The sequence below is a fragment of the Elephantulus edwardii genome, unplaced genomic scaffold (genome assembly GCF_000299155.1).
Source record: "Elephantulus edwardii isolate Elephantulus edwardi_28Jun2011 unplaced genomic scaffold, EleEdw1.0 scaffold00038, whole genome shotgun sequence".
Taxonomy (NCBI): domain Eukaryota; kingdom Metazoa; phylum Chordata; class Mammalia; order Macroscelidea; family Macroscelididae; genus Elephantulus; species Elephantulus edwardii.
In genome coordinates, this window is record NW_006399788.1 from 14,786,878 (window position 1) to 14,812,505 (window position 25,628).

Sequence of the window (25,628 nt, forward strand, 5' to 3'; positions counted from 1 at the left end):
CCACTTTGGAACCTGGGCTGGGAACCACCGAATGAGCCTGGCTTCTCCCCTTTCCCATGCTGTCAGCTTGGGGCCAGCTGAGCCACACTCTTGAGGTGGTGAGGGCTTCTTTTTGTTCATGGGCTGGTGGGGTCTTCTTGTCATTCCAGAGTCAGACATTTACGCAGAGATCCCTGATGAGACCCTGCGAAGGCCCGGAGGTAGGTCCTTGACTCTGGCGGGTTGATCCCATTCCCATGAAGGGGAATTCCAGTGACCCCACAGGGGGACCTTTCATCCCTTCTTTGTTACCCCTGCCCCCGCATTGGCTCAGAAGGGTCCCTCGATGTCACTTTGATTGGGAAGATGTGATACTTACCCTTCCCTGCACTGACTGACTTTTGTGTGTCCTTGGTGCTCTGTGGAGATTCCAAAAGCAGAGAGAGATATGTGGCCCAGCTTTCTGAGGAGCAGCGACACCTTCTCTCTGGGTCTGAGGGAATGGAATATTCTAGAGCCTCTTCCTCAGCCTTGCCCCTGGATCCTGGTGGAAGTGCTATTTGGGGTGGGGGCTCTGGTAAAGCCTGAGCAGGAGGGGGAGTAGAGGCTGGTGTTAAGCCTGCAAGCTCCGGTTTCCTGAGGGCTCCAGCATGCCTCATGCCCTCAGGCTTCCCGTTCCCTCTATTTGTACAGGTCCGCAGTATGGTGTAGCCCGAGAAAACGTGATTCTGGGTCGTATTCTTGGTGAAGGCTTTTTTGGGGAGGTGTACGAAGGTGTCTACCAGAACCATGTGAGTTCCAGACTTTCCCCTGCCACTCCTCTTGACTTGTGCATTGGGTGGAGTGCGAGCTTGAAGCTTAAAAGAGTTGCAAGCAGCAGCTATGAAAGGGTAAATCTGCACAGCACTTGACGTATTTTCCAAGTAGAAAAGCAATTCTTCACTCGCTCATTTCTGTCAAACTGGAACCTACTCATCGCTGACCCGCCAGCAGGCTTCGGGGCCTGTAAATTGCATAGGAGAGAGCGTGCCGGTCTTTCTCCTGCAGAACTGCTGGTGGATTCCAGTTGCTGGAGGGGTCTTCCTTTGGGTTAGTCGTGCAACTCCCCATGTACAGTGCCACCATATGTGGGGACATAGAGAAGAGGAAGCGAAAAGGGGAGAAGGAAAGAGAAAGCTGAAAGACAGGCTTCTCAGACTGTGCTGTGGAAAGAAAGAAGGGATCCCAGGGGTCACTTCTTTCATGGGATGGCAGTGAATCCCTGTGGGGAAATCACAATGACACCAGAGAGAGAGAGGCACTTTCTAACGGACCACAGATTGGACTGAGTGACCTCCAACATACTCTTGTTGCAGAAAGGGGAGCAAATCAATGTTGCTGTGAAGACTTGCAAGAAAGACTGTACCCAGGACAACAAGGAGAAGTTCATGAGTGAGGCAGGTAGGTCACCCCAGGAAGGACATAGCCCCCAGGTTAGATGAGCTCCCTGGGCCTGCATAAACCTCTAAGATAGAGAGCTGACCTTGACTCTGGAAAGGGGCATGGGGTGAGCAGTTGGGGCCTTTTACTCCTCTCTCCTGGGGACTGCAAAACAAGGCTTCTTCTTTCTATTGGACCTTTGTGTTGACCCCGCCCCTTCCTCTTCTCCCCATCCCAGTCATCATGAAGAATCTGGACCACCCGCATATCGTGAAGTTGATTGGCATCATTGAGGAGGAGCCCACCTGGATCATCATGGAACTGTACCCCTATGGCGAGGTGAGCAGAGGAGGGAAGAGACAAGCCCTAAGGTGAAAACTGGGCCTGCAGGGTGTGAGATGTGGAACAGGGAGCTTTGAGGTCTCACTTTCGGCTTCTGTGTTCAGCTGAAACAGCCGAAACAGCATTTGCAGAGGAAATTGCTGGTGTGGGGTTTGGCCTTTCCTGAAAGGGTCAGTGACTGCCTGTGGTCTGGCCTCTGCTCCATGCAGAGGCCCTGTCAGCAGTCATGATGGAACCTTTCCCTCCTTCCCCCAGCTGGGCCACTACCTGGAGCGGAACAAGAACTCCCTGAAGGTGCTCACCTTGGTCCTGTACTCGCTGCAGATAGGCAAGGCCATGGCCTACCTGGAGAGCATCAACTGTGTCCACAGGTAGGAGGGGGGCAGGCCAGGCAGGGAGGCAGTGTGGAAGCCCTGCCCTTTAGCTGATCCTTGAGACATTTGGGGTGAAGCAGGCCTCTGGGGTTACTGAAACATCTGCTGAATCCTGGCTTTGATTCTGCCTGTCTCTGTAACTTAAGAGTCACTCTGAGCAACCTCCATGAATCAGCTGTCTCACCTGAAGAGTTATAGTAATCATACATAACTAACTCACAGAACTGGGGCTCAGGGTAAGAACAAAGGGGGCTGGTTGTCACTCAAGACATTTTAGTCCCCTTCTCTCTGAGTTCCAGGAGCTGATTTCTCAGCTGACTCAGAGATTACACCCTTCACCAGTTCACCAGTTACCATGGCAACACCCTAGGTGTCACATGGCCCAGGAAGGAGGTCCTGGGATAGAGAGGTGGAGGAAGAGTCTAGGATTTGGGGGCTTCCCAGCACAAGCAGATGGCACTGACCTTGATGACCCTGGTATGCCTTGGAAGAGCCCATTTGGTGGCTTGTAGCTGGCTCTTTCTCCACCTTGCTTTTCCTCGGTACCCAAGGGGGGGGCTCATGCCATGGGGAGGTGATCTCCTGAGACAGTGGAGGGCTCCCAGGGAACTGGGGGGTGAGGATCCCTTTCAATCCAGCAACACTGACTACAGTTCTGTGGTTCTGTGGAGAATGCCTGCTAAACATTGTTAGAGGACCTGAAAATCTGTTCACTCATTCAATAAATGTTACTGGACTCTGTGCAGGCTCTGAATGAAATCATGATCAAAATGGACAAAAATCCTTTGGCTTGTGGAGCCATGTTCTTATCTGAGCATAAGACGCAAATTGTAATGAATTACATTTACTCTGTGGTAGCACTATAAAACAAAATGTCCATGGATGATTGTATGGAAAAACTCAATACTATTTGTAAATTTTCTCTCATATAAATAAGGAAGTAAGGGCAATCATGGAGAAAAAATAACTAAGATACAAATGTAAATATTGATGTGCTAAAGCCAATGGGATAATAGATTTGTTTCTGTTTCTTTAGAATTGTCTTGTTTCTTCTTGTTTCTTCTTGTTTCTTCTTTCCCATAAAAAAAAAAGAAAGATAATTTTAAAGAATGGAGTTTGCCTAGAAGTGAACAGACAAGTACAGGGTTGAGGCAGAGGTGAGAAGCACCGGTGACTGCTATCCCTGAATGGGGTCTATGTCAGGACTGGGGCCACATAGAGTACTCACGTGATCTGGGCTATTGCGCCTAATTGCAATCCTTGACTGTTGTGAAGTTAACATGCTTGGCTGTGAACCAGACTTTGGAGGTTCAAGTCCACCCAGGGCTACCTCAGAAGAAAGGCCTGGTTATTTCCTTCTGAAGAACCAGCTATTAGAAACCCTGTGGAGTACAGTTCTGTTCTGACACATGGGCGGTCTCCATCCTGATAGCAAATGGTCAGGGTTGGTTTTCTCTCTAGTGGTTCCTAATCCCATGTAATATCACCATGACTAAGATTCAACTCCAAGGCAGTTGCCTTTTTTTTTTTAAATAACAGACATCTATGCAGCTGCTTTTGCTGCTGTTTTTAGCAGTAATGAAAATCTAGCAACAACAGAAAGGCAGAATGGGGAGAGAGTGGTTACAGCCAGGAGAGTTGTGGGAATTGCAGAGGTTCATCCTGGAAGAATCTTGAGAGTGACGGAGTCTTTGGCCGGGGGACGATGTAAGCAGCAGTGCCGAGGAGGGGCCATGCTGAGGGAGCAGCCAGCAGGCTGCCGCACTGCCACAGGGGCCAAAACGCGCATGGTAAGGTGACCAGGGGCCTGGAGTGCCGTGTCAGGAAACACGAAGGCGTGTTCCAGGCTCGGTATTGCGGAATTGAAAGGAATCCATCCCTTTCCCCCAGAGCTCTGAGAGCACACAGCTTATGTCTCCCTCAGAGGGTACTAGAAGGGTACCAGTGTCTCCAAGACAGAAACCCCTTTTCAGGGAGGAGGGAACAAATCCAGAAAGAGAAGGAACAAGCTTCACAGCCACAGGACACCCCTGAGTCCTGGAGGGCAGGAAGGAAGGGTGGACTGATGGGCAGAAGCTGCTCCCAAGCTAATGCTCTTCTTGTCCCTCTGTCTCTCTGTGAAGCATTCATACTCCCACGGCTGGTAACACCTCACTCTTGTCTCCTCCTCCTTCCAGGGACATTGCCGTCCGAAACATCCTGGTGGCCTCCCCCGAGTGTGTGAAGCTGGGCGACTTTGGCCTTTCCCGGTACATTGAGGATGAGGAGTATTACAAAGGTGAGGGGAGGCCCAGGTCGGGAGAGCCAAGGTCCCTGGAGGATCAACTGTATTTCTGGAACCTTTAGAGTCTCCACTTTTCTAAATAACTCCTGCCAATCTCTTTGCCCCCAAAGCCTCTGTGACTCGCCTCCCCATCAAATGGATGTCACCTGAGTCCATTAACTTCCGTCGCTTCACAACGGCCAGTGACGTTTGGATGTTTGGTGAGTGGAGTTAACTAGAGGGCCTCGAAGGAGAAAGATGGGCAAGCTTTTCCCGTGCACTTCACTGCCTCTGAAAGCCTGCTAGAGGGTCAGCCATGGGAAGGTTCCGACTTGAAGGCACATGACAACATGGCCCGGCTATGCAGACATCTAACAAGATGTGCGAGGAGGGCAAGGGTTTGATGCCCTCTCCTCCGTGGGGTTGCAGGAGTTCCGTTTTGCAATGGCCACTGAGAAGTCATCAAAGGAGAGACCAGGGGTGGATTAGAGGTGGCAAGGGCTAAGAGCTGGTCCTGGCAGTGCTTGTTAATCTTCCTGGAAATGGCTCTACGAAAAGTGTGTGCTCCCCAGACCAGCACCAAGACTGGTTTGGGACACCCAGGAAGGCATAAAGACAAAACTTTGAGGTTTACTTTGAAAAGGAAGTTCAGGAAGTGGTGGAAACAAAGCAGGTGAGATCTTGACAGAAGATGCAGTCATGTGATGATCCCCTTAGTCCTCTCAACATCAGACCTAAACCCCATCATCATTATTATAGTCACGTTTCACAGTCAAGAAAACTAAGGTTCAGATGCTCTAGGGGCTCATCCATAACCACATATCAGTAAGTACTGAAGTAGGGTATTGAACCCCAGCTTTCTAATAGAGGCTTTACTAAGTCTCCTACAAAAGGCAATAGTGTTCCCAAAGATGTGTCTTTGACAAGGCTTCAGTGCTGCTTGTTATGTGCCGTTAAGTCACCTGCAACTCATAGAGACCCTATGTACATTAGCTCTGAACCCTGCCCTGTCCTGAACCAATCTCCTTGTCTCCAACAGACCTAATCCATCCTATTTCTCCTGTCACTGAGTCAATCCATCTCATCCTGGATCTTCCTCTCCTGCACTATCCCTTCACCCTTGTAAGCATGATGTCCTTTTCCAAGGACTGGTTTCTCCTGGCCACGTGCCCAAAATATGTGAGATGGAGCTTCAGAATCCTTGCCTCCAGGGAGCAGCTTGTTTTCACCCTCTCTAGGACAGAACTGTTTGTTCTCCTGTCAGTTCCCAGTATGTTCGAAACTCTTCTCCAACACCATGCCTCAAAGGCATAGATCCTTTTTCTATAATCTTTCATTATTGTCCAGCTCTTGGATGCATAGCAAGCAATTGTGAAGATCATGGCCTTGACCAGGTGCACCTTAGTCACCAGACTGACATCATTACTCTTCAGTACTCTGGAGAGGTGCCTGACAGTAAACTTTTCTAGTATAACTCGTCTTTTGCTTTCCTGCATACTAGTGCCAAGAGAACCCTTATTGTTCCTGTGTGTGGACTTGTCTTATTTTCCCAGTGCTGCTGCAAAAAATACTACAAGTGGGTGGCTTGAAAGAACTGAGATTGATTTCCTCACGGTCTGGATATTCTAAGTCTGAATTCCTCACATGGCTCCAGGGAGTGGTCAAGAGGTCAATTTCAGCTTCATTGACCAGCAATCTTTGGAGTTGCTGTGCTTGTAGATTGACCTGCCACTATACTGTATGTTGTTGTTAGGGGCCATCAAGTCAACAAGGACTCATACAGTGACTCTGTGAACAGCAGATTGAAATCACGCCCTGGTCTGTACCAGCCTAATGATCCGTGCGTGACATGCTCAAGTCAGATAGTGTCTATCTTCTTCCCCATTTCTGCTCCCATGTACGTACCCTTTTTATAACTCAGAAGTGATTAGAAGGTATAAGACATGCTCTACCCTGATTTGGCTACATTGTTATAGCAAAGGCACCCTGTTCCCCAAAGGAATAAACCCCTACTGGAATAGAAATTCTATGTCTAACACACATTTTCATTTACTTTGAGAAGGAGCTTCAGGAAGTGGACAAAAAGTAGACAAAGCAGGCCAGATCTTGACAGAAGATGCAGTAATATGATGTTCTCCTTAGTCCTCCCAACATCAGACCTGAAAAAAAATCACTGTTATTAATATCATATAAATGTTAATATTTAACATCATGTGTTATGTTAAACTCACAATCTATCCATGACAAGACTCTACAGGGGGTTGCTTAGTTCCCTTGTTATTATTGTTAAGTGCTATCGAGTTGTAGACAACTCATAGTGACCTTATGAACAAAAGACCTGAACACTTGTATAACTTTCATTGTTTCTGCAAGTTCATAGGATTTCTGGAGGCAAGGTTTTTCAGAAACAGATGTTATTTCTGCTTCCAAGCTTGTTTAATCAGGGAGCTCCACTAGACACTGTCCACCATGGGTAACCATTATCACATTTGACACATCAGTGTCACAGTGTTTAGCATCCCAGCAACCATGAGTTACCTCTGTACAGCAAATGGACAGACCAGTGCTGTACCACTTAGAAGAATGTTTGGAAAAAAGCAGTTAAAACCAGGCCTGACGGCCACAGGTTAAAATCATCCACCTTTGACTTGGTAGCATAACTTTCTATCCACTAGGCCAACAGAGCTCTCTTGTTGTTGTTGCCATTATTGTTGTTGTTAAGTGCCGTCGAGTTGTAAATGACTCATAGTGACCCTATGAACGAAAGACCTGAACACTTGTATAACTTTCACTGTTTCTCCAAGTTCACTTAGAGGTGTAAATATTGGTTCTTAGATAGATCCCTGTGGCGAGACCCCAGGGAGGTAGGAAGAAAGATGGCCCCTCCTGCAGGGATAGAGGGCTGATTGTCACGTTGTATCCCAAGTAAGATGGCCTCGTTCCTGAGGGCACCAGTCCTCAGAGCACAAGGTCCTGAGCTCTCTCTCCTTCTCTCTCAGCTGTGTGTATGTGGGAGATCTTAAGTTTTGGGAAGCAGCCCTTCTTCTGGTTGGAGAACAAAGATGTCATCGGAGTGCTGGAGAAAGGGGACCGGCTGCCCAAACCTGACCTCTGCCCGCCCATCCTCTACACACTCATGACTCGCTGCTGGGACTACGACCCGAGTGACCGGCCCCGCTTCACGGAGCTCGTGTGCAGCCTCAGGTGAGTGTGCGGGGCTGGGCTGCAGGCAGAGGCCTGTGAGGAGGGATGTCTCCTCTGTCATCATCAGAGAGCAGGGCCCGGCAGGCAGCTCCTGGGGCTCCTCAGGGACTTCCCTAAATGAGAGGCCATCAGCCGTCTGCCACAGCTCTTCCAGCAGATGTTCTTATCCCCACATTGTGGATGATAGAATAAAGCTTGAGAGTTGGTCACTTGCTCCAGGCAGAGAGCAGGTGGGCTGCAATTTGAACCCAGATCTTCCTTGTGACCAATAATGAGTCATGCACTCAAATGGCATGAACCAGTCCTTGCAACAGAAGCACAGTGCCAACTTCACGGTCAGGTATGAATGTGGAGACGAGGTAAGCCTGAGTCAGTCTCACTTGTCCCGGCATCTCTCAGCACTGAACACATTGCCTTGCTCATAGTCTGTGCTCAGGAAGTATGTTTTAGGTTTAACTGAAACCTAAACCCAGTTTTCACCAAAAGTGGCTGCATTGTTGTGGAGGTTAGAAGCACACCTGCCAGATGCTGACACAGAGATGGCCACCCTGCGTTGGCAGAAGCACTCCCTTGCCATTTCTGCCTTTGATCTCCACTTCTAGTTAGCAGGGGAGGGAGCAGTTTGCTGTTGTTGTGTTAAAAATATACATGTACAAAAAAAAATACATGTACAACATGATAGCAATTCAACAGTTTCTACAATTCAGTGCATTCATTATATTCAAGTATGCATCCATTCTCACCCTCTTTTCCAGAATGATTCCTCTACCTTAACATAAATTCACTGCCCCCTCTGCCTCCCATCTAACCCTTCAAGTTGCTACTGTCAATTTAATATAGTTTGTTAAAAGTACACAATGATCAAAGCAATTATGCTTCGTTAAGTAAAGCCGAGGAAGTCTTTCTGCTGCTTGTGGCTCTCTGTCCCAAACTCTCTTGTCCTGTTTGGCCCCTGCGATGGCCCCTCAGCCATGAGGCAAGGATCCCCAGACGGAGGGACTTTTTTCCCAGGGAAGCATCAGCTCATACTTCATTAATTCAGCTCAACGGTAGATTGATTTTATAAGGAAGGTGTAGGATCAGCAGGGTTTTGTGCTATTGTCTAGTGGGTTCCTATGGTCTGGAGTCAACTTGATGTCACTTGGAACCTGATCCAGGCCATGGTCTTCTCAATGACTTGATACATGTCAAAGAGCTGGACAATGACTAAAGAGGGCAGAAGAAGAATTGAAATCTGAGTTGTGCTGGAGAAGAGTAGAGGATATGCCTGAACACACTTGGACTGCCAAGAGAATAAACATGTGTGTCTTGGAGATGGTGAAACTAGGCTGCTCCTGGTGTTTCAGAGAGTCGTAACCGACCCATAGCTGACCCTCTGGCAGGTTTGCAGAAGCAGTTAATCACTCTAGAGGGGACTGGCCATCCTCCTGCAAAGTGGCTGGTGGCCTCAAACCATGTGCCTTCAGAATTGCTGTGCAGCTTCTTGCCACTAGGCCACCAGAGCTCCCTACTGTTCCTTAGAGACAAGGACTTTGAAGCTCCAGCTCTCATACTGTGGGAACGTTGCCAAGAGGGACCAGTCCTTGGAGAAGAACATCATGCTTGGAAGGGTGGAGGGACAGGGTAAGAGAGGAAGACACTGGGGGAGATGGATTGATATTGTAACCAGGGTAATGGGTTTAGGTGTGTCAGAGACAGTGGTTCAGGATAGGACTGCTCTTGTGCATAGGGTGGCTATGAATCACAGGTGACTCAACGGCACATAACAAAACAAAAAAAACCCCACATTGTTTAGTTTTAAGAAGGCTTCAGGGGATATTTTGGTTTAAGGTTTAAAGATGCTTTTGTGGCAATAGTTTTGGGACTTTATCCAGCTGTCATGGCTCAGTTCCATTTCATGTCTCCCTCTGTCCCGTCCCCTTTGTGGTCGAGATTCTGCTATAAAATCTTTAATTAAAATACTAACCAGGTCCCATCCAGTTGCAGTCTCTTGGCAAAGTAAGCAGTTGTTCAGAGAGGTAATCATTCACACATTCCCTTTCCTCCTTCCATTCCTGACCCTCCCAGGAGCCATTTTTAACTTAATCAAGATAGTAACTTAAGATAGTAACTCAGCTGTCACTTCTCCTTTCAGAATGGATGTTGAGAGCTGAGCATGTGCCCAAAGATATTCCCTGGGTGCTTTGATATCTGGGGTGAGGGATGCAACTTGAAGATTATTTCCAAGTTCAAGTTCCTCCAGTCATCTTGGGTGGTGTCTACTGTCCACTCTCCTTTGACATCCTTTAGGGTGGAAAAGAGCAAACCAAACTTCTCCTGTAAATAACCAGATCCAAGATATTTTTAGATCTCTACTGCAGTTACTCAGCCATAGACAATCTTTAAATGGATGAACAAGACCATTTTCCAATAAAAGTTTTGTTTTGATGGGGACTCTACAATTTAAATTTAGTATGAAACTGAGGAGGACCTGAAGCACTTGCTGCAGAAGGTCAAGGATTGCAGTCTTCAATATGGATTGAAGCTCAACATCAAGAAAATGAAGATTCTCACCTCTGGGCTAATTGACAGCATGATGATAGATAGTGAAGAAAGTGAGATTGTTAACAGCTTTAGTTTGATTGGCTCCATAATCAACACTCTTGGTACCAGCAGCCAGGAAATAAAAAGACGAATTGCACTGGGAAAGTCTGCTGTCAGAGACCTCTCCAGAGTACTGAAGAGCAGTGATGTCAGTCTGAAGATTAACCAGTCTGGAGATGAACCAGGCCATGGTCTTTGCAATTGCTTGCTATGCATCAGAAAGCTAAACAATGACTAGGAGAATTAGAATAGAAGGAGAACTGATGCCTTTGAGTTGTGGTGCTGTAATATTGAATATACCATGGACTGCTAGGAGAATAAACAAGTTTATCCTGGAAAGGGTGAGACCAGGCTGCTCCTTAGAGGCAAGGATTCTGAAGCTTTGTCTGACATACTTTGGACATGTTGCAAGGAGGAACCAGTACTTGGAGAAAGACATCATGCTTGGGAGTGTGGAGGGATAGCACAAGAGAGGAAGACCTTCGATGAGATGGATTGATTTTGTCACTGAGGTAATGGAGGTAGGTGTGTCAGAGACAATAAGATTGGCACAGGATAGAGCAGGGTTTAAGGCTGTTGTACATAGGGTCGCTATGAGTCACAGGCGACTTGACAACACATAACAACAACAACATGATTTTCACATGCCAAAATTTTTTTTCCAAACCATTTAAAATTTCAAATACATATGAAGGCCATACAAAATGGGCCAAGGCCGTATTTGAGCCCTGGACCTACTATACTGACTCATGTTTTATATAATTGGTTATTTTTAGGTACCATTGAGCCTGCTATGTCTCATAGTTACCCTATGAACAAGAGGTCTGAACCTTGTCCTATCCTGTGCCATCCTCAGTGTTTCTGATGTACTCATATTATTACATATTATTTCAGTCCCTGGGTCACTCTATCTTGTTGGAGGTCTTCCTCTCTTTCTCTGACCCTCCACCTTTCCCAGCATGATGACTTTTTTCAAGGACTGACCCTTCCTGACAACATGCCCAAGGTATGTGAAATGAAGTTTCACCATTCTTACCTTTGTGAAGCTCATTGATTGCACTTTCTCCAAGACATATTTGTTTGCTCTTTTGACAGTCCATGAGATATTCAGTGTTCTTCCTCAACACCACAACTCAAAGTCATCAGTTCTTCTGTCATCCTTATTCCTTATCCAGCTTTCACACGTATAGAGGCAGTAATTTGAAAGATTATGGCTTGGATTAGGCACACCTTAGTCTTTAAACTGACATCATTGCTCTTTAACACTTTGGCGATGCCATGAGAGTATATTTTTCCCAGTCCAACATGTCTTTTGATTTCTTGACCACTGTTACCTTGGGTGTTGATTGTGGATCCAAGTAAAATGAAATCATTAACAACTTCAGTTCTTTCTCCATCTATTATGATGGTGCTTCTTGGTCCAGTGTTGAGGATATTTATTTTCATGATGTTGAGATGGAATCCATATTGAAGGCTGTAGTCTTTGATCTTCTGTAGCAAGTGTTTGAAGTATAACTGAGCAGGTAATTAAATTTAAACACTGTCATTTTTAAAGTTGTCAGCATTTTTCTTTTTTTGAGATCAGAAAAAATGATCCCTGGAAAAAAATTCCTTTGGAAAGCATAAAGACTCAAAGGGAAGGTGGTAAAAGCTCCTGAACTAGTGCCTTTATCTGGAGAGGCAGGGCCTCCAACACAGTCTACACAACCTCCAGCTTACAAGGCCTCTCGGGACCCGCTTGTCCTTCATTGCCCAGTCACCTCTGGGCTCATTTGTTGACCCCTCATTGAGGAAGGTCCAAGAGCCCAAATGGTTCCAGAAGAGATGTAATTGGAGAATGTGAAATCTCTGGAGTAATGAAAGTAGGGGTCTTCCTTAGTTCTGGAGTCTTAGAAGCCCCTGGGAGGGATGGCAGTATGTCCATCTGTGGGCCGTGTGGCACCTGATTAGAGATACACCACCACCACTGTTAGAACGGGTGACGTTCAGACGAAGGTCTTCTTGTGTGACCTGAAGGAAGTACTCAACTCCACCAGACCTCAGGAGCTCTCCCTCAGTGGGTTACCACGGCCTGACACTCCTGCCTTTAGAGTCAAGATAGGATGAGATCCTTGTTTCCCTAACTTTTAGGGGTGGAAAGGGCCCTTTTAACATCACGTGTGAGAGTCCTTTCATCATTAACAATTATTAAACTTTTAGTACCCATGGGTTGACAAAATGAATAAACTTTACAGGGATTTTCTTCTTTTTTAAAAAAATTACACACAGTTTAATTTATATACATTTGAAACGTCAATAAACTAAAGCCATACATACCACAGGCATTGAGTCCATTCCACTCCCGAAACCCTTCCACCAGGTTCCCAAGCTCTACGTCCTGTGAAAAGATACTACTTTATCTTTATCCTGCAGCATGTCTGGTGGGTTTGAACCACTGACATTTTGGTTAACATCCTAACATGTAACACACTATGCCACCAGGGATCATTTGAAAAATCAGTACCAGAGTTATGGGTCAATAGTATATAATTATTGGCCAGCGCACAATACCTAGTGCATATGTAAGTGTATACATTCGTGAGCCCCCATCAGAAATTCCAGAATCTCTGGGATCTGGATTCCCAGGTTGAGGACCACTGGGTTGAGTGATTAGGACAGGAAGCTCCTAGTTATCATGCACTGAGGAGAAAATCCACAGCTTTTTGTCATTACCACATGTCAAGGACAGATCTTAGAACTTCTTAACATGTTGCTGCACACTTTTTTAAAATGACGACTGTGCTTAGAAGCACATTTGCCGTCATTTGCGGCAACGTTTTAAACTCTTAAGATAATATATGTGGCAGCTAGTGAAAACTAAGAGACATTTGAAACAGGTTTTGGACAAAAAGTTGGCTGAAGATATCAGAAATATACTTAAGAAAATACTAAAGAAACCATAACTATCGCCCAAGCAGATGTTTGCTCACCCATGTTAATTGTGGCTTTGTTTGCAATAGCAAAGAACTGGAAACAACCCAAGTGCCCATCAACAAATAAATGGATAAAGTCTGGTATATTCACACAATGGAATACTATGCCGCATTGAAAAACAAGGAACTCGTGAAATATTACGCAAAATGGATGACCCTGGAGGACATTATGCTAAGTGAAATATCTCAGTTACAAAAAGCCAGATATTGCATAGGGCCACTGTTGTAAAATGGAATTGACATCAGGGTTGAGGGAAGGCAGAGAAGGAGGGGAGGAATGATAGTATACTTCATTGACACAGATGAGGGAGAGAACTATTTAACAGGGATATATGATTGGGTACTATTGTCATGACAGGACACAGTGCAGTGGACTTGGGGGGAGGGATTGTATAACAATGAAAGAGAAGAGCGAATTGAGGAGAAGGAAGTGGGCAGGAAGAATAGTGAAACAATGAATGACTGGAAACCCCAAGTCTTTGTAAACTTTCATTAAAATTAATATATAAAAAGAAATAAAAGGGGAAATTACTTAAAAAAAGAAATATACTTAAGGGAATAATGGCAACAAGTCTGGTGGCTTCTCGTTGTTAGGTGCTATTGAGTCGAGCACGACTCATAGCAACCCTGTGAACAGCAGATCTGAACCTTGTTCTATCCTGTGCCATCCTCACACCTCCTAACAGACAAAAGCCCACTGCAGCAGTCACTGTGTCAATCCACCTGGTTGAGGGTCTTCCTCTCCTTTGCGGACCCTCCAACCTTCCCAACATCATGTCCTTCTCCAAGGAATAGCCTCTCCTAGCAACATGCCCAAAGTAGGTGAGGCAAAGTCTCATCATTCTTACCTCCAAAGAGCACTCTGGCTTCACCTTCTCTAAAATACATCTGTCTGTTCTTTTGGCCATCCATCTGGTGGCTTAGTGCACTTATAACCTAAAGGAGCACAGTTTGACTCCCTCACCTGCTTCATGGGAGAAGGATGGGCAGTCTCCTCCCATGCAATTTACAGCCTCCGAAAACCCTCTGGAGGGTCAGCTCTGGGTCGGTTCTGACTCAGCAATACACAGCAACAACTTAGGTGAACAATGGCAACTGCAAGTACAGAAGAACAAGAGGCATGGGCAGTGAGGGCTGGACACAGTGTTCTCTGCCCCTCAGGGTGGGGACTGGCTTCAAGGGCATAACCCTGACCTTAGATCCATCCCTGTGAGCTTTTCAAAATCAGCATGAGGATGGAACTTGATCTACCCACAATACTTGCTACACACATCTACACACTGCAGCCTGTCACAGAGAAGTCACGCAGCCCGCTCTGCAGAGGAGATAGACATGGAATCAGCAACTGCCATCCAGGTCTCTCTGGCTTCACTGGGGTACAGAGACATTCCCCCAAGGGCTGCTTGCCTTGCCCTTGTTTCTCTCTCCTTATCAAGTTTAACTTCTTGGCAGTGACATTTACCAGATGGAAAAGGATATTGCGCTAGAGCAGGAGAGAAACACTCGCTATCGCACACCCAAAATCTTGGAGCCCACAACCTACCAGGAGCCCCCACCCAAGGTAAGCCAAGGCCAAGCCTCATAATTCCCATTTAGTTACAGTCAAACTGGGTCATCTCCGGCCCGTTCCTACCTCTCACTGCATGGGCAATATGCTTCCTCACCCATCAGCACTCAGTTAGTCCCTGTCACTTCATCGCCCTGGCAGTTCAGGGAGACTCTGATCCCCTAAGAAAGTTGAGCCAAGGAATCATCTTGGAAGAGTTTCCTTGAGAAACCAAAGGACTTTTTTTGTCTTGGAGTACAGAAAGTGTCCGTGGCCTCTTAGGTCAGTCCATTCCATGTTTCTGTGATACCCCTGGGCTCCCAGTGTCTGGCTGCAGCACCAGAAGGTGTTTAGGGTCCCATGAAGTTCATGTCCTTTCCTCACACCCCCTTGGTTCAGCATGTCCCAAACTTTCCCTCAAGATCCCTCTCCATTTCCATCTTCCTCCTGAGGCTCTCATGAATCCCTCAGTGCCTAAAAGTCCTGATTGCTTGTTTGACTGATATACAATGTATGGGTTGGTTGTACACATGGGTACCACACACACACTCTTAACCTCAGGAAGGCACAAATGCTTACTTCTCTTTACTTACCACTCAGTAGGTAATTTGTGCTCAATAAGTGACTGCAAAATTATTTAAATACCACCTACTCTGAACACTGACATCCCCCAGACACTGACACCACTGATGCTGACCCACACACACAGTGGACCCACGTGAGCACTAATTCTCCCTAAGACACTGACATCTCCAACGCTGACCCCTCCAACACTGACCCCCACAGACATCAGGCTGCACAGACACAGGTTCCCACAGACACTACCATACCTCCCCAACACTGACCCCCACACACAGTGGTGCCACCCTGAGCACTGACCCCCAACAGACAGCGGCCCCACCCCAAGTGCTGACCTCCATCCACACAGAGGCCCCACTCCAAGCACTGACACCCACCCACAGACACTAACACTACCTCCAATGCTGACCATGACAGAGACCGCACCCCACCCTGAACACTGACTCCCACAGAAACCTATATCTCTACAGATAGCAACCTCTCCAGATACCAATTCCCATAAATTCTGATCTCACACTCCCTGACGATTATTCCCACAGACACTGACCCCCACAAATTCTGACTCCAAGCCAGTGCCCCCACAAACACTAATTTCCAGCCCAGTCCCCCCACAGACACCCATTCCTCCCAACATACCTCCCACAGACTCAAATTCCCCAGAGAAGCCCCGCCCCTGTGCCATGAAGGTGACACCCCATTCTGCAGGCCCCAGCCCCATGCTGTGGGCCCTGCCCTGTGTCAAGTGCCCAGATTGTCGGCACAGGACAGCTTCCTTTTGTCTCTCCACTAATTTCCTGGGCCCCTGCTGCCATGTCCTAGAGTAGGCTGCAGTCACAAATGGATTTATTTATTATGCTGTACTTGTGCATGTCTGGTGAGCCTGGTAAGCAGGAGGATTCCAGCATCGGAAGGAACTTCATGCTGAGCCCCCTCGCCTCGTGGCCCCAGCCCACCCACTGTGTCCCGTGGGGAGGTCACTTGACGCCAGGGGTGGGCCAGCCAGGCCTCGTGTCAGGAAGAGTCCTGCACGCTGCCCCTTGCAAAAGGCCTTTCAGCGCTCTGGTGTCCTGCTCTGCTGTTGGGGACCACTGGTGGCTGTGGTCTGAGGTGACTTGCCCATATTGGTCAGCTTTTGTAGTTTCTTCTGTTAATATCCTTGAATGTATTAAATGATCAGAACACACACAAAAAATGATTTAAATAATACTTTGTCACCCATCTTTTCATCATTTTGAACAATCCTGACCTGTGTCCAATGTGATATTATCCTTGATGATTTATTCTCCTCAAGGAGGGAGCACGTCACACGGAGTGCTGACCTTTGTACTCTCTCTCTGCAGCCCAGCCGGCCCAAGTACAGACCTCCTCCACAAACCAACCTTCTGGCTCCCAAACTCCAATTCCAGGTACACATCTAACCAGGGGAGTGGGAAAGCGAGGGTCCAATTTTTATTTAGGTCATTCTTGAAATGCCATGCTTGCGCCTTTGAAGAACCATAACCTCCCACTGAAAAATTTAATTGAGTGCTCGAGATCAAGAGTAAAATTGACTCTTCTTGTCTAAGATATTTTGCCTTAATAGAGCTCCTCAGACAATGTTCGTAGTGTCTGCTGCTTCGTTTGTCTGTGTACAGCTTGACCTCCATGTCCAAGGCCTCCCTTGGGCCTGAGCAGAGCCCTCTGAAAGGAGTCCAGGGACTTGGAGACAGTTGATGTTCTCCAGAGCATGGAGTCGGTCCCTGGAGTTCTCTGCAGAGGCTCCAGCTCCGAATCTGGGAGTCCCTGTGACGGATTTCATGGCATCTCCATCCTACCAAGACCAGATGTCCCTGTTGCAGAATTTCTTTGTCCTGTGCCTTCCCTGCACTTAGACAGCAGGATTCTTAAGCTCCTTCCTTTTCTTCCCTCATGTTCCTCAGTTCAGAACCACTGCTCAAACATGGAGCAGTCTAACCAAGAGAAACAATGATTGGCATTCCTTACAGAAAGCTCTTCCCCCGTGGTTATACATTTCTCCTCAAGGAAACACCTCACTGCCCAGTCAAGTCCAGCCAAGACCTGAAAGTGATTCAGAAGATAAAACCAATGGCCTTTAAAAGAAGCATAATCTTGTATGATGTTTATAACTGATATTTTTTTAAAAATTCACATAGGCACATAATTATGCATACATACATACACACACACATATCTGACTACATGTAAACGTGTGTATACACGTGTGTACATTCACACTCACATACACCTGTAAATATATATATATACATATGTATACACACACCTACATACATGTGTAGATAGATCCTAACATCTCAATTTATAACATGACTTTGACATTGGACACTTTCCCAAGAGTTCTGACAAAGGAGACATTTCTCAGCAGATCCATAACACACATAGAGTCCCTGGTGGATGCCGAGGGTCATGGAGGCAAATGTCAAATCCGTGACAAGGGTCAGTGGCTGCGCTGACTCCAGCGCTGAGCTATAAGTGTTTCTCCTGTGTGTGAAATACCTACACCCTGCTCCTGGAAAACAAGTCCTTCTCCAGGGCAACCCTTTTCCCCGGTGGTGCTCATGTGTCATTTCTTTGTGCATGTGTTTGTAGCCGCTAATTGTTCCCCTTCCTGCCTTGTCCCTGTGCCTGTGCTTCTCTGCTTCTCCTGACTAGGTACCCGAGGGTCTGTGTGCGAGCTCACCTACACTCACCAGCCCTATGGAGTATCCGTCTCCTGTAAACTCGCTGCACACCCCACCTCTTCATCGGCACAATGTCTTCAAGCGCCACAGCATGCGGGTAAGAGGGCTCTGCATGCTGGGTCCCAGCCCGCACCGAGGAGACTGCTGCTGGAGGGGAGGTCGCCTGGGATGCAGGGACCCTCCTGTCCTCAGGCTCAGGAGATGCTCTCCCTGCTACCCTGTGCCAGGCCAGCCACTGAAGGGCTCTGGGATACCCTTTCCTGGGTAAACCAATCTGAGCCTGGGGCCATGCCAGGCTCTTCTCTGAGGACAGCAGCCTGCGTCATTCTTACAGCTGCTGGTGCTGTGGAGCCCGATGTAAAACATGTCCCTTTCCTGATTCCTGGGGGTTGAGTAGCACCCAGTAGTGCGGAGACTTGCAGGTAGGGAGTAAGAGCCAAGCCTGGTGATACAGGAAAATGACAGATCCTAGAAGCTCTGGCCTGATCTGAGCTGTACCTTTTTACTTGATTGCTTTGGTTGCTAAATTTCTTGTTGGTTGAATGAAGGACTATTTTGTGGCTTCCATTCCTGTGTTTTTATGTAAGTGGCTGCTGCATGGGAAGGGGCTTAGGGGCTAGTGTGAATGCCTCTCCTTAGCTGCTTAGAGCAGAGCTGAGGCACCCAGAGGAGGAAAGGAACCATTCCTAGTCACCTCTTTGACATCAACTGCCAGCGAGGCTGTAAGTTCTTGGTGAATTGTCGGTACTTGTGAAAAGAACTATCTTTGCTTACAGCCAGAAACCCACTTGCCACCACCCATCTTCGATTCAGATGGCCCCTTGTGATGGTCAGTTGCCACAAACACTTGCAACTTTTACCAAATCAAATCTTGATGTGTGACAAAACAGACTAAAACCCTTACAGTTTGAGCTCTCACTCTGTACAGATGGTCTTTTAGGTGTGGACTTGGCAGCATTTTGTTCCATTGTGTGTGTAATCTCCGAGTCAGGGCTGACCTCCTAGCAGTTAACAATATGTGACCCAGTTAAAAAATATACTGCATGTTTTTTTGTAATAGATTTGGAAAGTGTAGGAAAGTACATTGACATGCTTCTGCCTCATTATTCTTAATTTAGTAAGATTCTGAAAAGAGTATGATAACAGAATTCTAGGCATGAAGATCTATTGTGAAACAATTTTCCATGACCTACCTCATTTCTCTCTTTTATATTAATTTAACCACTTTCTGGCTTGGCTTATCCTTAGCAATAATCAACATGTATTTTTAAGCATGCACTATAATTTAGGCAATGTTCCTTCCCCCCCATCCTCCTACCCTTGATTTTTAATCATAATTAAGTTTTAGTAGGATTGGCTTTAAAATATGGTTTTTTTAGAAAGAAGTGAATGTGCACATTGGAAGGCAGCCTTGCTTTTGTCTAAGCTCAGTTTCCACCAGGTGGACTTTGTTCAGTCCCTTAAAGACAGTTTATGAAGCAAAAGAAAGATAAAAAGATCTTTTATATCAAGGATTTAGAAGTTCTTGCAATTAGGGAAGTCTGCCTAAGAGAACATAAGCATATCTTTAAATATACAAAGCAAAAAAATGTTAAAAATATAAACTCCATCTATATGACATATATAAAAAAGTGAGGAAGCCTCTTCCAGGTAGAATGCTGAGAGGCATAATCAGTCCCCTGCAAAACATTTGAAAGCATTTAACAGAAAAATTCGGGGGTGGTTTTCCCACAAAACAATTTTTCTAATAGCTGCCTCTGCAGTCTGACTCATCTGAGGGTCTGTAGGAAGACATTACAGAGTCAAGAGGCAGCAATCCATCTCTTCAAGATCTCACAATTGAGCTAAAACATGGTAGTGACATCCAGCTACTGGTACAGGACACACTGGTGCTTGCAAGGTGCTGTCCTTGGTGCTGAAGCAAGGACAGAGGCTGCTCTGGCTTCCAGTTGTTACATCCAACCAGTTGTGGCACATGTACCTATATTGTTGTTGTTGTTGTTGTTGTTGTTTACCATTGAGTTTGAATCAACCTATAGCTGATCCCCCAGTGGATTTTCAGAGGCATCACACAGGAAAAGATTGCCCATCCTTCTCCTGCGGAGCAGCTGGTGGGTTCAAACTGCATGCCTTTGGGACTGCAACACAGCTTTTTAACGGTAGGCTGCCAGGACTCCCTTAACACAAGGCAAAAGCTGTGTGTGTTATGTGGAAATATAATAAAATACAGTGGGAGTTCAGAGAGGAAACCAGCTCCCTCCAGATTCATTTTTCATTGGGTCTTGAAGGATGGGAAAGATTTGGACAAGAAGAAATTGGAATGTGAGGGGTAGAAGAGGCAGAGACATCTAAACCAAGATTAGTGCTAGGAAAATGGGGCAAGCATGAGCACTGATTGACTGGAACAAGAAAGAGTACATGTGGAGGTGGCAGTGAGAATGGTAGGAGGGATTATAGCAAAATTCTAGATGATGTCAGAATTTCTCAGAGTACTTTATAAACACCAGAGCATCTGGTTTCTTTTAAGAGTGACCAGCAATGTATTTTCCCCACTGATAAGAATACCCTAGGGACAGCTAAGCAAAGTAAGTCTTAATAAGATTTAATTTTTTTTAAATCTTATTTTCCCATTGAGCTCTAACATGAACTTAGAAGACGTAGGCAGAAATCTATGCTAAAATGTTAGATGAGGTGGTGACGATATCAGGGCCATTGCTGTGTTGTCTCTTCACCAGTTCTTAGTGAAGACCAGCTGGAGCAGAGCACAAAGGAAACACTGGTGGGGTTTAAAAATGTTTATTGGTTTGCATAGAATAATTTGTTTACATTGTGTTTCACTCATGAATTATATTGTTGGGGTTGGGTTTTTTGTTGTTGCCCTTTCCCTCCATCCACCAAACTCTGTGCCCCCTGATTTCCCTCCTCCCCTACCCTCAACCCCCGTGCCGTCTCTTCTTCCCTCTTTGGATTTCTATACACATGTTACTGATTATCCGGAAGATTATCCATTGTTTTGATGGCATGGAAGTAGGTGTTTTTTGCACTTGTATTACTCACAAATAAACAAGACAGGGATGAGTAGAACAGCGTGCATCATCCTCAGACTAAATTCTCTAAAGTTAGGATCGTATTTCAGGCTGACGTTAGATTGCGTCCTGGCATCCTTGGGAAGAGAATGCCTAACTTTCTCTCTCCTGGAATAAAACACTGATGAGACAGGCATGTCTATGTACCAGATATCACCAACAAATACCAAGTAGAAGAAGGAGTAATAAAAATGTCAGTGAAAGTAGCTGACTTAACATGCTTCCACAAATGTAGCTATTAGTAAGATGATTGTAAGAGGGAGGGGAATCCACAATATCCGTGTACAAAATCTAGCGTTAAGGGAAAGATTGTACATGCATGAAACACAACGTATATGAATGATAGAAATATTAATACATATGTAAAGAAATTCAAAGAATGGTAAACGGCATTAATACAAATGGAAGGCAGCAGACAGCACTTACTGCTCCTGCTCAGAGAGGGCTAGATTTACTCTCACTCAGACTAGCTCTCCCTCCTTTACCCACCAGGATAGCTTAACAGAGTTTTGGGTTTCATCAGAAAACAGTCATCTTCCCTAAGGCACATCCTTTCTGTCCATTAGTAGCTATTATGTCCCTTAGCAGGTAAGGAGAGATTGAAAGAGATCCAGCGCACCTGTGAGCCCTGCAGGCACACCCGTCATTTCCCTGGTGGGAGCCTTTGAATACTTCCTGGACTACAGAGCATAGTTTTTCCGCTCCAGCCACTCATCCTGCCAATATTCACCCTCATCTTCCTTAGGCCATGCATTTTTTTTTGCATGCTTTGGTTTTAACTCAGAGCTTTTTGAAACACAGTTTCTGCCTGTTAGTAGCCTGTAGAAGCCTTATCCTGCATGAATATTTAGTTGATGTTTTCCAATTCTTTTATTTTGAAGTATCAGCATCAGTCAAATAAAACGTATTTCTTCTTATCAAATCCATAATTCTGTCATTTGTTTCCTTAAAATAATGTTGACCTAACCCCTAGCAAGTTGTGCTGGCTCTGATTCTATGACAGTTCGAATGCAGCTGTAACAGCCTTGGGAAACTCAATGGATTGAGTTACTATAGGTTGGAACTACCTTAACAGCCATGAGCTGGAATTTTAAATGGTCCTAAGCTCTTGTACATAGGGTCACTATGAATCGCAAGTGACTCGATGGCACATAACAACAACAAATTGAAATAATTTTTCTGCCAGGCAGCATTTGACAATGTCTGGAGACATTTTTGTTATAAATGTGTGTTCAAGGATGCCTTATACATCAAGTGAATGGAGACCGGAGTTGTTGCTGCATCCTGTAATATGCAGGCAGCCCCTCCCAACTACGAATTATCTGACCTGAGACAGCAGTGATGCTGAGGCTGAGAAGCCCAGGTCCTAGCTTGTGTTTGCTTAGCTGTGTGAGAACAGAGACTGTATTTCACTCTTCCTGTTCTCCAGAATTTTTCCATAATTAAGCATGTGAGACACCTACCCAAAATGGTGGTGATTTGAAGCTTCCAGTTGCTCCATCAGAAGAAGATGAGTCAATCTTTTCCCATAAAGATTGTGTTGTTGTTGTTATTGTGTCCTATTTAGTAAGAACCAGCCCATAATCGACCCTCCAGTGGGTTTTCAAAGGCAGTAAATCAAAAGGGAGGAGATTACCCGTCTCTCACCCATGGAGCAGCTGGTGGATTTCAATCTCATGCCTTTGATTAGCAACGCAGTTCTTTCACCACTAAGCTGCTATTGTTGTTGTATATCGTAGACTTGGAACCAATCTCCAGCTGACCCTCCAGCAGCTGTTCAGAGGCAGTAAATTGTATGAGAATTGACTGCCCACTCTCTTTCGTCCAGCAGCTGGTATGTGCTAACAGCAGACCTTCATGTCGTAGTGCAGTTCCTTGCTGCTAATCCACCAGAGCTCCCTAAGAGTCTCAGAAACTCCACAGAGGGTTACCAGAAATCTGACAGTGGGCTTGGGTTTTTTATTTTGGATCTTCTAGCACCAGACTCATGCCTACCACAGTGTTGTTGTTGTTGTTGTTGTTGTTGTTGTTGTTGTTGTTGTTGCCAAATGTCATCAAATTGAGTATGACCCATAGTGACCCTTTGAACAGTAGATCTGGACTCTGTCCTATCCTGCACTATCCTTATCCTCAACACATTTTAATCCATTGCTGCAGATACTCTATCATTCTATTTCCTTGAGTGTCATCTTCTTTTTTTTTTTGTTTTTTCCTTCCTCTCTTTTGCTGACCCTCCCCCTTTCCAAACATGAGTCTCCTTTTCAAGAATTGCTTCTCCTAACAATAGGTCCAAATTATGTAAAATAAAGCTTCACTACCTTTACTCCAAGGAACACTCTGGCTGCCCCTTTTCCAAGACTTCTGTTTGTTCTTTTGGCAGTCCGTGGGTTATTCAATACTCTTCTCCAGCATCACAACTAAAAAGCATCAGTTCTTCTCCTACCATCCTTATTCATTGTCCAGCTCTCAAACACATAGTAAGTGATTGGAAAAACTGTGGCTTGAATCAGGTACACCTTAGTCTTTAAACTGATGTAATTGCTCTTCAGAATTTTGGAGAGATCCCTGACAGCAGACTTTCCCAGTGCTATACATCTCCAGATCTCCTGACTGCTAGTACCACAATTGTTGACTGTAATCCAAGCAAGATGAAATAATTGACAATTTCAGTCTTTTCTCCATCTATCATAATATTGTCTATTGGTCCAATGGGGAGTATTTGTTTTCTTGATGTTGATATGTGATACAAGCACATTAAGTCCTTCTACTTTCTACAAGCAGCAAGGTTGTGTCATCTGCATAACAGACTTCTAATGAGACTTTCTCCAATCCAGATGCCACACTCTTGTTCATAAAGTCAAGCTTCTTGAATGACGTGCTTAGCATATAGATTGAATAGGTATGGAGAGAGGATACAACCCTGACACACACCTTTCCTGATTTTATCACGCAGTATTCCCATGCTTTGTTCAGACTGCAGTTTCTAGTTATGGCCTTCATCATACATGCATAATTTAGTGTTCTGGAATTCCCAGTCTTCTCCAGGATAGTTATATCATGATCCACACAGTCAAGTCTCTTTGAGTAATCAATAAAACATAAATAAACATTCTTCTGATATTCTCTGCTTTCAGCCACGATCCATCTAACAACAGCAATAATACCCTTGGTGCTATAGTAACTTCTAAATCAAGCTTGAACTTCTGGCATTTCTCTGTTCAATGCAATATTCCAGCAATTTTTGGATGATCTTCAGCAATATTTTGCTTGCATATGATATTATTCTATAATTTTCACATTTTGTTGGACCACCTTGGTTGGAAATGGGAACAAATACTTGGTTTGCCATGTGTTGTTTTTGTGTTGTTGTTTTATGCCATCAAGGGACCCTGTGAACAAAAGCTCTGATCCCCACTCTATCTTGAACCAATCTCACTGTCTCTGACACACCTGCTCCCATTGCTTCTGTTCAATCACTGTGTCAGTCCCTCTCATCCTCTCTGCACTGATCCTCCACCCTTCCAAGCATGATGTGCTTCTCCAAGCTGGTCCTTTCTGGAAACATGCCCAAAGTATATGAGACACAGTTGCAAAATCCTTGCCTCTGAGGAGTGACCTGGTTCACCCTCTCTAAAACAGACCTGTTCGTTCTCTTGGAAGTCCAGGTATGTTTAATACTCTTCTCTAGCATCACAACTCAAAAGTATCAATTCTTCTTGTGTCATTATTAATTATTGTTCCACTCTCAGAAGCATAGCAAGTAATTGAGAAAACCATGGCCTCTTTCTAGACTGATGATGTTGCTCTTCAGCACTCTGGAGAGATCCCTGACAGCACACTTTCCTGAGGCAACTCCTGACTTCTAGTGCCAAGGATATTGATTGTGGACCTGAGCAAGCTGAAATTATTAACAACCTCAATTTCTTCCACATCTATCATGGTGCTGCCAATTAGCCCAGTGATAAGAATCTTTGTTTGCTTGATGCTTCAATGCACATTGAAGACTGCAGTCCTTGACTGCAGCAAATGTTACAGATCCTTCTCAGTTCCATCAAACAAGGATGTGTTATCTGTATAATGCAGGTTATTGATGAGTCTTCCTCCAATCCTGATGCCACATTCCTTCTCATAGAGTCCAGCATCCCAAATGATCTCTTCCATGTAGAGATTGAAAAGATATGGAGAAAGGACACATCCCTGAACACTCCTTTTTGGATTTTGAACCAAGCATTCATTGTTTCTGTTCTGATGACTACTTCCTGGTCTAAGTACAGGTTTTGCACAAGTACAATCAAGTGTTCTGGGATTCCCATTTATCTCAAGGTTGGCCACAATTTGTTGTGATCTACACAGTCAAATCCTTTTGCATGGTCAATAAAACACAAATAAACCTTCTTCTTCACAAACAAACTCTGCTTTCAGCCAAGATCCATCTGACATTGGCAATAATGTCTGTAGTTCCATGACCTCTTCTAAACTCAGCTTATATTTCTGGTAGTTTTCTGTCAATGTACTGTTTTAGTCATTTTTGGATAATCTTCAGCAAGATTTTGTTGTGTGTACTATTAATGTTATTGTACCA

General features: G+C 45.3%; 1 protein-coding gene across 2 annotated transcripts in view; it reads left to right on the forward strand.

The window, feature by feature from the left end:
• Nucleotides 1–25,628, forward strand: part of PTK2B (protein tyrosine kinase 2 beta) — a 109,540-nt gene that overhangs the window by 67,950 nt on the left and 15,962 nt on the right. Inside the window, exons 13-23 of one of the 2 annotated variants that reach the window (XM_006884864.1) lie at nt 150–200; nt 673–770; nt 1,335–1,419; nt 1,637–1,737; nt 1,996–2,111; nt 4,292–4,392; nt 4,509–4,598; nt 7,377–7,581; nt 14,589–14,697; nt 16,602–16,667; nt 17,932–18,057. In XM_006884864.1, coding sequence (XP_006884926.1) covers nt 150–200; nt 673–770; nt 1,335–1,419; nt 1,637–1,737; nt 1,996–2,111; nt 4,292–4,392; nt 4,509–4,598; nt 7,377–7,581; nt 14,589–14,697; nt 16,602–16,667; nt 17,932–18,057 — 1,148 coding nt within the window. The remainder of the gene's footprint in view (nt 1–149; nt 201–672; nt 771–1,334; nt 1,420–1,636; nt 1,738–1,995; nt 2,112–4,291; nt 4,393–4,508; nt 4,599–7,376; nt 7,582–14,588; nt 14,698–16,601; nt 16,668–17,931; nt 18,058–25,628) is intronic. The other variant, XM_006884865.1, reaches the window with a different exon arrangement.